At 36.8% G+C, this 15,977-nt stretch overlaps 1 protein-coding gene across 8 annotated transcripts in view; it reads left to right on the forward strand.

Moving 5' to 3' along the window:
• The window catches only part of ZC2HC1A (zinc finger, C2HC-type containing 1A), a 35,548-nt gene extending 21,734 nt beyond the window's left edge, over positions 1 to 13,814 (forward strand). For 4 of the 8 annotated variants that reach the window (XM_040695787.2, XM_040695788.2, XM_040695785.2 and 1 more), the window contains exons 8-10: positions 3,340 to 3,462; positions 7,333 to 7,440; positions 8,082 to 13,814. In XM_040695787.2, the coding sequence (XP_040551721.1) occupies positions 3,340 to 3,462; positions 7,333 to 7,440; positions 8,082 to 8,268 (418 nt within the window). In that variant the 3' untranslated portion in view covers positions 8,269 to 13,814. The remainder of the gene's footprint in view (positions 1 to 3,339; positions 3,463 to 7,332; positions 7,441 to 8,081) is intronic. The other 4 variants (XM_040695791.2, XM_040695792.2, XM_040695789.2 and 1 more) reach the window with 1 other exon arrangement.
• The last annotated feature ends 2,163 nt before the right edge of the window (positions 13,815 to 15,977 follow it).

The raw sequence follows: 15,977 nt of genomic DNA on the forward strand, positions 1-15,977 counted from the left end.
ATCATCAAAATAAGCTAAATCTAGTTTTAGTGAGTGACTTTTGTACATGTGGGTCTGGGTGTGTCAGCAGAGCTTGGCTGTGAGAGTTTGCTTTTTCTATCTCAACAGAATAAAAGCACAGCCATTTAAAAATATGAATGGAAATGTGGCAGAACGGCATCGCTTTTGAGTCCTTGAGAAGCAAGTGAGAGTGCAGGAGTAGTGTGTGACTCTGTACTGCTGTCACTAGGAAGACCTCCATTCACTTGAAAAGTTAATTCTACATAAATTTGCAGTTGGGCTTACATTTTGATGTGTGATGTTGAAACCCAAAGTTTGATACATCTGTAAGAACAAAAAGCTTAACGCTTGTCTTGCATTTCTTGAGAAGTATGGCAGTTCTCATAAGATGCCAGAAATAATAACTCCAGGAGGGAAAATTGGGTAGGTCTTTCCTATTCTACTGCTAAGCAGGCAGCCAGATTCCACCCACACAAACTATGTTTTGCCTAGCAGAGCTTAACTCTTTCTGGCCAATCAGAGGTCTTTTGCATGTTCTGATTAATTTCTCATCTCTGCATATTTCATGTATGAACATTAATTTTTTTTCAGTGTGGCTTGGAAAATTGTTTTTCAGTAGGGCAAATTTGCCCTTAGAAATTACTCTCATTTTATTTTATTTGTGAGGAACACTGCTGTTTAATGTTAAGCTGGGTACCATGACTGGGGGTCACATCTGTCAGTGGCACATGTAGTGCTGTCTTACAAGTGAAGTGCCACATGAAAGGTTCATCTGACCTATATCAGTATATTGTAAATGTCACTTAGGTGTTTACCGTACTGCACCTGTAGCCTTTAAAAACAATCCTTATTAATCTCCTTTAATAAGACTCTAACACAGCATAGTTCAATGAAGTCAAGGCTAAGAAGTCATCTTGGTGGTCAAAGATTCTTTTGATTCTACTTCTATTCACTAGTTCCGGAAAGGGCTCAGCACATTGTGGGTTGTTTTGTTGTTGTTTTTTTTTTATCTTTTGAAGTGTGGAAGGATATTGCAGTTCTTCATTTTGGCAGTCATGACTGCTGCTAGGATACTCCACAATATTCTATACTGCAGGTGCCCAATCATATTGGCATGAACTGCAGTTCACCAATCCTGTTAATATGTTAGTGAAAGTTCAAAAGAGAGCTAAGGAAATCACAACAGGTTGGAATATGTGTCATGCAGTGCCAAAAACCTCAATCTTTGTTTCTCATTTTTGGGAAATATGGCTTTGATCAAGCAGGAATTGATTGAACATTTCCTGAGTTAATTAGCTTGAGCTAGAACATCTGTTGGGAGGAGGAGTGGGAAGAACTCAAGGGGAATTTATCTGATAGTCTGCATTATTTGGGAGCTAAATTGTCAGACTAGTATCTCAGTGTTCCCTTCTGATTTAATAATGAAAGACTATCACTTAGTGTTGTTCAACTTTTGCTCTTTAAGAGGTGATTTCCTTTGATGCTTCACAGATGTAATGTGGATTGAAAGGTTCCCAAGCAAAGACTCTCAAAATCTAAATTGTCTTGCAAAATTTATAGGTCTGGCAGTTTCTAATATGCTAATACAGAAGGAGCATGAGAAGTTGTGTGACACAAACGTTGGAAGTTCACAAGCTCTTTTTCTACTGTGCTTTTTTTTGTTGTTGTCGTTGTTGAGGTCTTAAAAGCTACATGAAAATGGTGAGCTTCCTTGAGAGCCGTTTAGTAATTTTTCTAGCATTGCAGTTCATTGAGGTCAGATGACAAGAGTTAGGGCCACAGAGATATCAGGGGAATGAAGCACCTCCCCTACAAATACAGGCTGAGGGAGCTGGGTTTGTTCAGCCTGGAGAAAAGAAGGCTATGGGGTGACCTCATTGCAGCCTTTCAGTACCTAAAGGGAGGAGGGGAGACAACTCTTTGAAAGGGTAGATAACAGCAGGGTAAGGGGAAATGGTTTTAAGTTGAGGGAGGGAAGGTTTAGGTTGGATGTCAGGGAGAAGTTCTTTACTATGAGAGTGAGGTGCTGGCACAGGCTGCCCAGAGAGGCTGTGGATGCCCCGTCCCTGGAGGTGTTCAAGGCCAGGTTGGATGGGGCCCTGGGCAGCCTGGTCTAGTATTAAATGGAGAGGTTGGAGGCCATGCCTGTGGCAGGGGGGTTGGAGCTTCATGATCCTTGAGGTCCCTTCCAACCCAGGCCATTCTGTGATTCTGTGAGTTAGAAAATTCTATCTTAATTGTAATGCATTATTTCTCTCAGTTTGAGAGTGTATCTTTTTCATTATTACTTATGTTCATTTGTTTTCCTTATGACTTCCCAGGAGGGTAGGGAGCTTCAGAAGAGGTTAGCTTCAGCAGCCTAGATATTTTAATCAATTTTGGTTGACTTGTTTGTTTATAGCTCCTTAATTTCAGAAGGATCAATAAAAATACTCTGAGATTGTCATAGTTTTTCAGTTAGAGCTATTATTTTTGTTGGCAATAAGAAATGTTTTGTTACATTACTGACATGGGAATGGAGATATAATTGAATTTTGCAAGTTTTACTGTTTTAAGATGAGAAAAAAGCAGAATTTCATGGGAAGACTTAATTTTTCTGATATGAATTATGATTTCTCAAAAAATAGTGTTCCTTTTTTTTTTAATAATCTTGTTTTTTTAATATTTTTTTTAATAATCTTTTTGCTTCAGTGTTGTTATCCATAGTGGTTGGGGAAAAAATTATTACAGAAGTACTGCCTGTACATAGTGCTATCTGCTGTGAGTGGGTGTTTTAATGATTAAAACAAACTTATTCTTTCAGGCTTTCTTCTGGGTTGTTTTCCTCATTTCTTCTAATATAACCTTCAGTGCTTTAATTTAAGGAAAAAAAAAAAGTGTGGTGTTTGGGGGAAACAGTTTTTCTTTCCTTCTAATCCTAAAGTCAAAGAGGCTCGTACTCGCATCTTTTACTTTCTAACATCTTAATACAGTTGGCATGAGTTGTAAATAGGAACTTCGTTTTCTAGATGGGGATGAATTTGATGTTATAAAAAGGATTCTTAAGAGAAAAAAAAAGCCCTAATGTGAGTGTACTGTGTAAACTGTGAATATAACTAGCAATAATTTTATCTTTTTTTTAATATATGCATTGGAAATTTAACCCAATTATAAGACTACAAAATTATCCCCTTTTTAAAGTAAGAACTCCCCTCTTGTGTCTGGATTTGTGTCAGATAAATGTCTTTTTGGTAAATAAGAATTCTTTGGGAATATAAATATGCAATTGTGAGTACTTTTTTTGCAATAATAAATAGCAATCTGACAATCTCCTTATGAGTACCCCTTTATATATTTTAGTAGTAAGATGGACAAGTTAGGCCCACCACTGCGAACTGGAAGAGATGTGCAAAGGTTTTATGACACTGATACAAAAACAGACAGTACCATCAAAAGACCAAATGAATTGTTGCCTATCAAGAAGTAAGTATCGTAAATGAGCTTGATTTATCAGTTATACAGAAATGTTCCTCAAAAGCATTGGAATATTAGAAGTGTGGCCTTGATAGATATCTGCTTCCCAGTACATTTTCGCTATAAATGTTGTGGGAATGTAATTAGTATAAGTATTTCTTTCACTTTAGGCAAACTGCATCATGGTAGGAATGGAAAGGTGATGAAAACATTCTTCAGGTTTGATTTCTTCTGTCGCTGATTCTGCACTCAGAAGTAATGCGCTCTGTAAAGCTGAGATAAAACTGAAGTGATGTGATGCAAAGCTTAAGCAAGCATTTAAACATGTAGAACAGCTGATAACTTTATAAATGATTGCCTTACATGCAAATATTTTATGGCAAAGGAATTTTATTTTGCTCGTGAAGTCAAATATTTCCTCCTCCTTCCATAAGACAGTTGTGATTATCCAGAGGTGTAAATAAGGTAGGCTTTATGATGAAAGATTAAAATCAAGGCTGCTTTGAAAGAAAGGATGTTCTATCTTTCAAAAAGGAAATAATTATATTATATTAACACTTCTAATAGAATTTGACATCTTCCAAATTACAGTGGACTGTTTCTTCATAAATACCTTAAAGCATATTGCAGAAGAGTAATTAGTAATGAATTACGTTGCCTATATTGGGAATATAATGATTTACATAGCAGAAACGTTTCAAACTTGCAATGCTGTTTTAGCATTGTAACCATAGCTGAAATATTCTGGCCTTACCCTAAAAATATTTCAACTTTGGCTCCTAGTAAGAAGCAAAAGGAGAAAAGGAGAGGGGAACCCTTTAAAAGAGGTACAGAGTGTATGTGTGTGTTCCTTTGCACACCTAGTTAGAGCCATGAATCCTATGAACTTTTGAAAATTAGGTCAATTTAAATTTTATATACATTCACTAAGACTTAATTTCTTGGTAGTTCCTAAGAGGGCTTGCAGTAGCCTTTGTCTGTAGAGCAGCGACTCTATTGGACTCTATATACTTAAAAAAAAAAATTGGAGAATTTTTTTAAGTATATAGGCACTTACTGTGCTCTTTGTAACCTTACTGTTTGAGTTGTACTTACTCAAATGTCCGGTGGAATTGTGGATTAAGCCTGTCTTCCTTGCAGGAGGTTATTCAGTATGTTGCATTCATATGGCTCTGGAGAAGTGTGACTAACTATTAGCCAGTGTTAAATTCCACATAGTGATGTGGATGATTGCAGTTTAGGGCAAAGGCTCCTGGATTTCAGTGTTCCTGCTGAAAATTACTCATGATTTTTGCACTGAAGCATGAGGTATGGTGGGTGACAGTGATATCTATCAAGAACATCTGAATACACCCTGTTTAGGAAGCAAACTTGGTATTTCAGTCTTTTAAAGCAAAATATAACCAAATTGCAAGTGCCTAAATAATAATAATAAAAAAAAAGGCAAGCCTCTCATGCAATTTTGTTTCAGTTTTTGATTTTGCAACCAGTGGTAATTCAGCTAGAGGTACAATATGAACTGCTTAGGAACAGAGGTCACCTTCAGTCCTTATTCTTTTGAAATTGAGACATAATAAACTTTTGTAAAGGTATGTCTAGACTTAAAGAATTAAAGGTGACACTGACAATCTCATTTGCTGTCAGGCTCCATCAATACTTCAGGTTATACAGGTTAGAACAGGTATTATATGTTTGTTATTTATAACTACATATAGGGATATATATATCTGTAGACAAACTATACTAGACAAACAGCAAAAATAGCAGAGGTTGCAGGTTGGAAGAGACCAAGCTGACGTGGAGATGATGAAGAATCTCTGGCCATGTTGAAAGATATCTGTCTCCATAGATCAGATTTCATCCTGCAGATTCAGTTTCAAAACAGTTAAATCTGATGCTAATTTTAGTTAGCACCTGATCTGGGGTGCATGAAGTTACAGATGATGTGGCAGCCTGCTACTTCTGCTGTTGATTTACTTGTAGAAAGGTAGAAATCAATGCAGTCACTTGTAAGGCTAGTATATCAGTCTGAGAATATACCTGAGGGGATTTTTTGCCGTGGTTTTTTTTTCAGTACTTCGGTTTTTTTGGTGGTTTTTTTTTTCCTGGTTTCCTCAGTAGCTTGTGTGCCATACAGGACACCATTCCAGTGATGATTTTCAGATGCTGAAAATCTGGAAAAAAAAACTGACTCACTAATAGATTAGAAGAATTTGGTTTAAATTATCTGGCATTGCCTAAACAGGAATTGGGACACAGTTCTAATCATTCTTTCATCATCACTGATCCGTGATTCACTGTTTCTGTGGATCTTCTTCAGCTGAATTATTCTTAATACACTTTTCTAGCTTTCAGAGTGAGTAAAAGTCCAGTATACGTTCCTGCACTACTGAGCTTTACTGAATTTTACTTACATTTAAGGAAAGGTCTGTCTCCAATGTAAAGTGAGATAGAGAAGATAACACATGCTAATTTTTATAACCTGTACAGTTGTGCATACTTGCAACAGCATAATTTGAATTAGTTAAAACTTTTGTCCTGGAAGTCTGTACCTTCTGAAAAACTGATATAACTTAGGTTTTAATTCTGATATAAAATTATGTAGTGCTTTTCAATCTGCCCTTTTTTTTTAATGAAATCCTCTTTAGAATCTCTTGGTGAAGTAAGAGAGCAGACAGGAAAACTAAAGGAGAAAAAGCTAGTATTCTGCCCAGTGAGCCAGAATCTCTGATAATTCTGCTATGCCTATCGAATGCAGAAGCCATTCTTGTTAAATGTGAATATTCTATCCAAATATAGTTTCACTTGATTCAATCTTAAATTTTCTTCCTGAATTTCATTTTTGTGCTTAACCATTTGATCACTTTTCCATTGAATTATTTTAAGTCACTGGTTTTAATCAGAAGAAACTGAAAAGTCCTTATTAGCCTATATTATTGATATGTAAGAAAAAGTTGCCTGAAATTCAGGAGTTAGGACACTGATCCTCACTTGTGTCTGTGCCGCATTTGAAGTTTTTTCTTCATTTATACTTGGAAAACCAAACTGAGAGTATGTTGTCTGTAATTCTGAAAAAAGCAGATGAGTTCATCTGGAAAAAATAATTGTTGGGGTTTTTCTTACTGACCAGGCTCTTGGTGACTAAATTTTATGTGAGATCTTGCTTTAATATTTCTTAATATCCATGAGCCTGTCCCAACTTTAATTTATTCATCAGCGTTCAAGAATGAGAACAGAAAAACTTAGTTGGTTGTGCGCAAGATGTCGTAGTCACTGAAGCCTTGCCAAGGAAGAAATCCTGATGAACAGTAATTCTCTTGAGCAATTTAGAAAAATTCTGTCCTTGATCACTGATAAAAAAAAAAAAAAAAAAGGATGCCCCTTCCCATCTTTTTTTTCCTTTGTGCTGCAGAGATTTGCCAGAGAATTCTGAAGTTTTTACCACTCACCAGAGCAAGCACAGAGATGTTCAGTGTGTTTAGGATGTGCACTGGAGTTTAGAAGTTACATACTGATGCTAATAAGACCCACCAGTTCATTGTGACCTGCAGTCTGCTGCTTTCTATTTCTCTGCAATCCCTGCCAGTACTATAAAATGACTTACAGTCTGTTAAGGAAGACCTTAGAATATACTAAACGGTCAGTAGAGTGGGTTCTACCTGTATTTTGACATGATAACAAATGAAATACATGTGCAATCCAAAGCAAGCAAGTTTGTGGCAAAGATTTTTCTGTCTGATGTTCATAGGAAATAAGTTGTTATTAATACTGTAAAGTGATGGATGGATTACTGAACTAATTTTTATAAGTAACATATAGATATCTATTCTTGTGTTTATGTGTGTGTGTATAATTAATTGATAATTTTTTCTATTTTAGAGGTCCGACAAAAACACGGATGTCAACCCCTCCTAGTGTGGCAAGAACTATGAGCACGGGTGCTCTATCAAACAAAAGAAAAACCAGTAATTCAGACAGTTACTCAAGGTAGCTTTTAGTTTTGTTATTTTGTCAGCAATAGAATCTTTATTTAAGAGGAGTACTCATTGCAGAATAAGTTGTGGGAAATACTGTTCTCTGCAGTTATTTTAGTTGTCCTGTTTTAGATTCTCAGAATGTATTTCCCACACTCTAATACATCAACGTTGTCATCTGGTGTCTAAGATGTGCAGGAGACAACGTTAGAAATGTCAAAAATCTCTTAGGAACAGTTGAACATTTGGGTGAATGGTCTTTTGAATGACATGTGGCTCAACAGAAGTTAAATGAAAGTTACATGCATAGTACCTAAAGAATTTGTCTGGTGTATGCCCATTAAAGGTGAAAAAAATATTCTTCTAGACTTCCGTGTTTGACAAGTGCCTTTCTTGTTTTGACAAGCTAATTTTTGTAAGTTTCCAAATGGTCTGGTTAACACAATGACTCAAAAACTTACTTGATCCTGCTTCTACAAATTTTGGCATTTTGTGTTGCTTGTATCTGGAGGCAAGTAGGGGAATTTCAATAAAGTTACAAGGTAAGCATGAAAACGAGGATAACAGCAATAGTTCCCTGCAAGGATTTAAATGATTTTAGATGAAGTTATACTGAACTGAGTTAGTCGAATTTCTTTATATCTGTTTTTTCAGGTCTGATGGTAAAACTGGGAATGACACTGCTGACTACCTATCCTCAGTCAACGGAGGAAGTTCAAAAAACAGTGAAGGAAATTCATCTGTACAGTTATCTAAATTTTGCCATGAATGTGGTACAAGGTATCCAGTGGAATGGGCAAAGTTCTGCTGTGAGTGTGGAATTCGAAGAATGGTTGTGTGAATGCATTCTTAAAAGCAAAGAGAAAAGGAGATCTTGAAAGCATCTGCTATATGCTGCTGCATGGAAAGCTAAACACTCCTTCAAGTTAGGCTTCATGCTGCAAACATGTTGAAACATTATAATTTTCTGAGTGCAATCTGCTGGTTACATAGTAATTTATATATAAATATGTATACTGTATATAAAAGTAACAGGTACCTAAAACTGTGCCATGCAAGGAAATACTCTTTAATCTCAGTTGGAAATATTTTAAATTAGGGTAAAAATGTGTTAAGTAACTTAAGTAATGGAAGTGGTTCAGTGTTACTTTTCTTATATAATTCTATAGAATTTATTTAAGTCACTCACCCATAGGGAACTAGCCATGAAGAACTTCTGCGTCAAAAGTTTCTCTGTGGAGGCATTTCCTTCATATGTGATAGTAACTAGATACTATCTATGTTGTAAGTGAAAACAACATGAGCAACACCCTGTAAATTCCTTGTTAGGAGTGCAGAAAGGCTGGAGCCCTGTAATCTCTTTACTGTAATACCTTAACTGAACTGACTAGTTACTTGCAGGATTTTTTAATGATTCAAATAGGAAAAAGTCTGTAAATTCCATTCACATCTAAGAAAATCAAAAGTTGTGGTTGTTGCTCTGCCCATTCTGTTTTTGAATAAGAACTTGTTAATATTTTATGTATTTATAAAGACAAACGTGATATTTTAATCAGTTACTTTTGTTCATAAATACTTGTCTTCCTCTCCCTGTGCTCTCCAGAATGGCTAGCATATGTAAAAGCTTTTCACTTTTGTCCTTAGAGGTTTGCAGAGGTCCTATTTTTCTCTTCCCTTGTCTCCTGAAGGAGAATCTATTGTAACTGTACCTAAATGTTAGACTTATTTTTTAAAAACAACCTTCTTTGTGTCCAATACAGAAAGAGTTCCATAAAAATGAATACTATTAGAAAAGTAGAAATTAAGTAGTTACTGTTTTTTATACTTATTCCTGTGCAAATAGCAGGTCCAGAGTTTGTATGTTTACAGCTCTACACGTGTTTTTGTGGTGGATTTTCTTCTGTTTGTTTTTTTTTTTTTTCCTCCCATCCCCAGTTCTTGGTATTCATGGGCTCTGAACAGCAACCTCATTTGTAACAGTCTTCATGTGATTTTGTTGGTATGAAGTGTCAGGACCTGTAAGCTGTTCCTTTTTTGGTGGTTGTTTTGGGTTTTTTTGTTTATTTTTAAGCAATACAATCTACTAAAACCATTCACAAGCTGTATCACTTGTGTCTGAATGTAGTGATTTGTTCTGTAAAGTTTTATTTTGAAGTACTGCTACTGTCTTATTGGAAGAACAATCTGAAAGGACTTAATTGTGCCTTTACCACAGTACTTTTTTTTTTGTAAAAAAAAATGGTTACTTTCAGTTCACAAACATTATTAGAACCAATTTATATAGTTTCTTTTTTAGCTTGTGTAAAATATACTTCAGTGTTGCACTACAGTAACTTAATCATTGAACACATTTTCAAAACTTGTGATTAACATCAGTGGGGCCAATTGTGAGTAAACAAGAATGAAGAAATTTATCTACAAATCAGGTTCTACTCTTGGACGGTAAGAGGTTTAAGAGGCTTGATGTAGTCATCTTCCAGGCCAGAAACTATTGATATTTTAGAATTACTTCAATGATATGAAATTGTCTTACACTTAGTATAAAAAATTATTTCTAGAAATTATTCTTTCACCTAGTGTAGTCTTGTAAATAGTTTATATAAGCTGGCTATGGAGCATGATAGGATGAATAACCATTAATGAGAGACCTGACAAATTTTAGCCAAAGTATATTCTGATTAGTTTAGGTCGTAGGATCCATATTTTGGCACATTCATATCTGTACTTAGAAAAAATTGGAATCCTGCATCTTTAGCACAGATAAGCCTGCTTTAGAGAATTTCTCCTGGACTTGGGCCTTGGAGTTCTACAGTTGATGGAGGCTAGGAGCGTTCATCAGAAAATATGCAAATCCAAAGTCAGTTTGATTGGTTAGTGAATCTATAAGATAATCAATTCCTTTATCTGACTTGATGAATTTCCATTTCTTGTTTCTGCTGGAAGTATGCATTTTACCACCTATTGAAAACACAATCTACAGGGAGAAAAATTTTTAAGGAAATAAATGTATTCTAGGTTTTCAAGGACTGGTGAAGCTATTGAAAAATATATTGACTTTTTCTCCCTTGAACTGCAAGTGGTACATTTCCTAATTTTAAAATCAATTCACATAAAATGACAGTTCCTGCTTTTTGAGTTGTGTAACTCTGCTTCCAGAGCTGCATATAATAAAGTGAGAGACACATGGTTTACTTTATTTATGCTTCTGTGATCTATAGCAAGAACCTGAACTGAAAGAAAAAAAAATTTAAGGATTTCCTGAACTTCTAATTTGTCCTTACAAGAATGTCTACTGAAGTATAAATGACTATCAGTAGTAACATTTTATGATATGTATGTTTGAATATACAATAAAGATAAGCAGGCAATGAAAATGTAAATGATTATGCTGTTTATTATGGTATAGTGAGACTATCAGTAACGTAGTATGTATCTACTTTATGAGCTGTTGTTTTTTTTTTTTGCGGAGTCACATGTTTCTGAAGTCTTTGGTGTTGCTGACAGTAGACAGTATTACATGCATGATCAGAACAGATCACTGTAATTCCATCTAAATGCTTGCCAATAGATTTGTTCTGCAGAACTGAATATGGAAATGAATTGACTATATTATTTAAGGAAAAAAAATGAACTGTAAGGGAGATAAGTAAAGACTGATATTCAGGTATATTGCACGTGTCAAGAAATATCTGAATTCAGTTTAACAAGACCTAGGTTCAAACCCTCTCTGCCCTACTCCTCCCCTGCCTTTATGTCTTGGTTCTTCATGGGAGGAGAAAACATCAATACATATCCTGAAAGGGCAGAGTTCCTGAATGCTTCAAGAATCAAATTTTTTTATAATTGTAAACATAAAATATCTAGATGAACTATGCACCCAGATGCACTGCATTGCTAAGTCTAAACTTAGTTAGTGTCATCCTCTGGATGACCTGTTGACAGATACTTAAGTTAAAAGCCTAAATTCCTTATACTAAATGTATAAATTTGGGATGATATGATTACTTTATCTGTCTTTTGGTTGTGTATTTGTGTATGCACATATGTATTGTGTAAGAACTCTAATCTTGCAAATATAACAAGTTTTCCACTGAAGCAGAGTTGATACAAAACAATACTGAACACTACTGCAGGATTGTGAAGCCCCAAACAGATAATTGGTACACCTGCTATATACAGAAAGTGAAATTTATTGATGTGATTTTATTGCTACCTATGTCTGACCCTGTGACAGACTTTCTTTTAGCATCTGCCACTATATGTTCCTGAAGTGCTTGCTAAGACATGAATAAAATTCAACTAATGAGAAAAGAAGGGAAAAAATGGTAAAATCCCATGTAGAGAAACAAGAATGTTGTTTCTGAGGTCCTGACTAAGCATGTTTATGTTCACATTTTGTTTTTGTGAGTATTTGATTTGATTTATAAAGGATGTGTGTGTAACAAAAAGGAGTTGTAGGAACTGAAACTGTACTGATGCAAGGGCAGTGGAATTTTGAAATATACTGGCTTCAGAGGTGAAAGCAGGGCAGCGTAAGGCCTAATCTTTATATGATTTCCCTTTGACAAGTTTGTATTTATGCATGGTATTGATTCCAGTTCTGAAAGAAACTGTCTAGGGTATATCTATACTCACAGCAACTTAAGTGTATGGTTAGATAGTTATAGATAGGTATATCCTCAGTGTACACCACTACAGAAAAGTGTGCAGTAGGAGGCAGAGCAAGCTTTAGTACCCTTTCAAATAGTAACTGTTAATGTCTAGGCAGAGTTTTTCAGATTTGCCAAAGACATTTGAACAGCCACCAGCCTCCCTCAGGTGGATTTGAAAAGCTTAACCTGAAAGATTGCACGGTTAGGGAGCTCTCCATGGTGCTCCTGGCGCCAAGCCTCTCCCTGCAGTGTGCCTGGCAGTGTCTGTGTGAGCTCTTCCATGTAGCAGGTAGCAAGGTACGCAGGGTAGTAACTCCAAAATGTCTTTTAAGACCTGAGTTAAACTTCACCCATTGTGGAAGTTCTGTCGTTCAAGTGAGACTAGGTCCTAATTCACAGTTGCAGTTAAGAGTTAGTTTCTGAAATGCAATGTGTGAAGAGAATGGTTCCATGATGCATGCTTACCAAGTCCATGAGGGAAGGTATGGTTGCAGTAATTGAAATGCTAACAAACAAGGCATTTAGCAGCGCACACTGATGTAGGCTATGTAATGGCATTGTCAGTGTCTTACAAAGTTCTCAAGAAGTACTGGTTTTCAACATGTAGCTTTTGTATCTGTGCAATGAACAAACTTTTTATAAGTTTTCTTAAATCTTGACTAAAAAATGTGTGTTTCGTAAGAGCATTTGTTGCAACTGCACTTCTTTCAGTTTGACAAAGCTATGAGTAAGTGTTTGGGTTGTATGAGACAGTGGAAATATTGTCTTTGAAGTTGTTTTTGGTGACTGGTGAAAATATTTTCATTGACTTTAAAGAAACACAGCTCATTCCAACTTGTGATGATTGTGTTGCTGGGTAAAGCTTTGAGTTACTTTTTTTGTGTCATTGAAAGAAATGCTCAGTAAGAGATTCTTAGCTGTATTCAGCATTTACTTGGTTTAGATGCTGTCTTTCAAGCATTCACAATATAAAGGATTAATCTTGCGTATTAGTGGGTTTTGTTTTGTTCATTATCTCCTTCTCTTTTTAATGTATGTTTTTCCAGAATACCCTATTCTGCTTAGCCCCATTTCGTGTTGGCAGAAAACAGCTCACTTATATTTTCTTTTAAGTAATTAGTGTTTTTTTTTTAATAAATCATTTTCCTCCAATACAAACAGCAACTTCTGAGACAGCAAATCAAATACTCCATTTAATATTGTTGAACAGTGAGCATAAGGTCTAAATGTTGTTTTCCATTGTTCTTGTATTTGAATTTCTGGTAGAGATGCAGATGGATTTGGGTCTGTTCTTGTAAAATGCTAAGTATTCCATGGCTGTTACAATACCTACTTTATATGATTGCTTTAACTCTCTTGGTGTTCATCCTTCATATGATACTTAATATGTATCTTCATAAGTTTATTTATTGATGTTCCATGTTTTTAAATGAAATGTTCATTCATGTATTTAACATGATTAATTTTGTCAGCACTGCATTTATTATGTTTGCCTTGCCCTTCGGTATAGTTAATATTTGTTTATGACTATCCAATGTTTTGTGGCAGTGTTGTTGTTTTTTTTTTTTGCTTTCTTTTTTTTGCAGAATGCCTGGGTTTGTGTTTTATTTGATATATTAATATTATTTTAAAGCCTCAGTTCTGTTTTCATCAATAAATGTAAATCACCCCCTGATGCTAATTTGCCACTTGTTAACAATAAAGTGAATATGCCAATAAAACTTCTTGAAATGCATGGGGTTTTTTGTTGTTTTTTTTTGTTTGTTTGTTTGTTTGGTGGCCGTATGTGAAATTGCCTTAAATAAAATAGCATAAGGATAGGTAATATCATTTCAGACTTAAAGTATTGTAATGTATTTCATCTCAGGGAAATCGTACCTACTGGGAGGACACACCCACTGTCTTTTCCTAGAAAGATAGATTTTTTTGAATTGACTTGCAAGATAAGATTTGTATACATCTGTTGCCTTGAAGAATAATCTGTGCTGAATACTTAAGTTAGTAGCATTTGCTCATCCCATAAGAACCAGCACCTGGCATCACAAGGCTACTTCCAGCTGCTTGTAGAAGGCCTCATCAAACTCCTCTTTGCCTGAAGACTGGAGGATAGCCAATGTCATTCTGGTCCTCAGAAAGGGCAAGAAGGAGGATCTGGGAAACTACAGGCCAGTCAGCCTCACCTCCATCCCTGGAAAGGTGATGCAACAGCTTGTTCTGGATGCCATCTGCAGGCAATTGGAAGAGAAGAAGGTTAGCAGGAGTGGGAGAAGAAGGTCAGCGTGGGTTCACTACGGGGAGGTCATGCTTGACTAACCTGGTAGCTTTCTATGATGTCATCACTGACTGGGTGGACAGGGGGAGTGCAGTGGATATAGTCTCCTTGATTTCAGTATGGCATTTGATACTGTCTCCCACAACGAAGCTGAGGAACTGTGGAATAGGTGAGTGGATGGTGAGGTGGGTTGAGAAATGGCTGAATGGCTAAGCTCAGAATGTTGTGATTGGTGGCTCAGAGTCCAGTTGGAGGCCTGTATCTAGCAGTGCTCCCCAGGAATCGGTACCAAATTCAGTCTCGTTTAACATCTTCATCAATGACTTTGATGAAGGGATAGCGTACACTCAGCAAGTTTCCTGATGATATGAAGCTGGGAGGAATGGCTGACACAGCAGGCTATGCTGCCATTCAGCAAGATGTTGGACAGGCTGGAGACTTGGGCAGAGAGGAACCAGATGAGATTTAACAAGCAATTGCAGAGTTTTGCACCTAGGGAGGAGTAACTGCATATACCAGTAAAGGCTGGGGGATGACCTGCTGGAGAGGAGCTCTGCAGAGAGGGACTCGGGTCCTGGTGGAGAACAGGTTGGCCATGAGCCAGCAGCGTGCTCTGGTAGTCAAGAAGGCCAGTGGCATCCTGGGATGCATTAAAAAGAGTGTGGTCAGCAGGTCAAGGGAGGTGTTTCTCCCCCTCTACTCTGCCCTGGTCAGGCCTCACATGGAGTATTGTGTCCAGTTCTGGGCTCTCTGGTACTAGAATGACAGGGATCTCATGGAGAGAGTCCAGTGGAGGGCCACAAAGACGATAAAGGGCCTGGAGCACCTCTCTTAGGAGGAAAGGCTGTGTGATCTGGGTCTGTTCAGCCTTGACGAAAGAAAGCTGAGAGGGGATCTGATCGATGTCTATAAATATCTAAAGCATAGGAGGCAAAGGGATGAGGCCATACTCTCTTTGGTGGTGTGTGGCAATAGGACAAGGGGAAATGGCCACAAACTGAAGCACAGGAAGTTTCGTACAAATGTGTGAAGGAACCTCTTCACAGTAAGAGTGACAGAGCGCTGGCACAGGCTGCCCAGAGAGGTTTTGAAGTCTCCTTCTCCGGAGATATTCAAGACCTGCCTGGACACCTATCTGTGCTGCCTGCTGTAGGGGGCCTGCTTTGGCCAGGAGGTTGGACTCAGTGATCTCTAGAGGTCACTTCCAGCCCGTACAGTTCTGTGATTCTGTTAACTTAATTCTGTATGTCTTTCCCAGCCATTTGGGGCACTTAGTTAATATACAGATATAGAGTGTATCACTGTGATACCTGTAGTAATTTTTTTTTTCTAAGCTGTAAGGTATAACCTGTAACTAAACTTGATCTGGATCTTTTCTGCTTTGTGTAAAGTCAAAGCATGTTTTGTTGACAAAATGAAACAGAGAAGTTATATTCTTCCAGAGAAGTTCTATTATGTGACCAGAAATTATAAAAAGGGTTGGGTTCATGTTTGTTTTTTCTTTTTGGCTAAATAGGGCTGAGTAGGGACCAGTTCCTCTTCTTCTTTCTTTTCAGAGGAAAGTTCCTCCTGATGGCTTTCATTTATTTCACCACACTCTCTTCACAGAAAAAAAGACATTTTTTC

This window comes from Gallus gallus, chromosome 2 (assembly GCF_016699485.2).
Source record: "Gallus gallus isolate bGalGal1 chromosome 2, bGalGal1.mat.broiler.GRCg7b, whole genome shotgun sequence".
In the NCBI taxonomy this organism is placed as follows: Eukaryota; Metazoa; Chordata; class Aves; order Galliformes; family Phasianidae; genus Gallus; species Gallus gallus.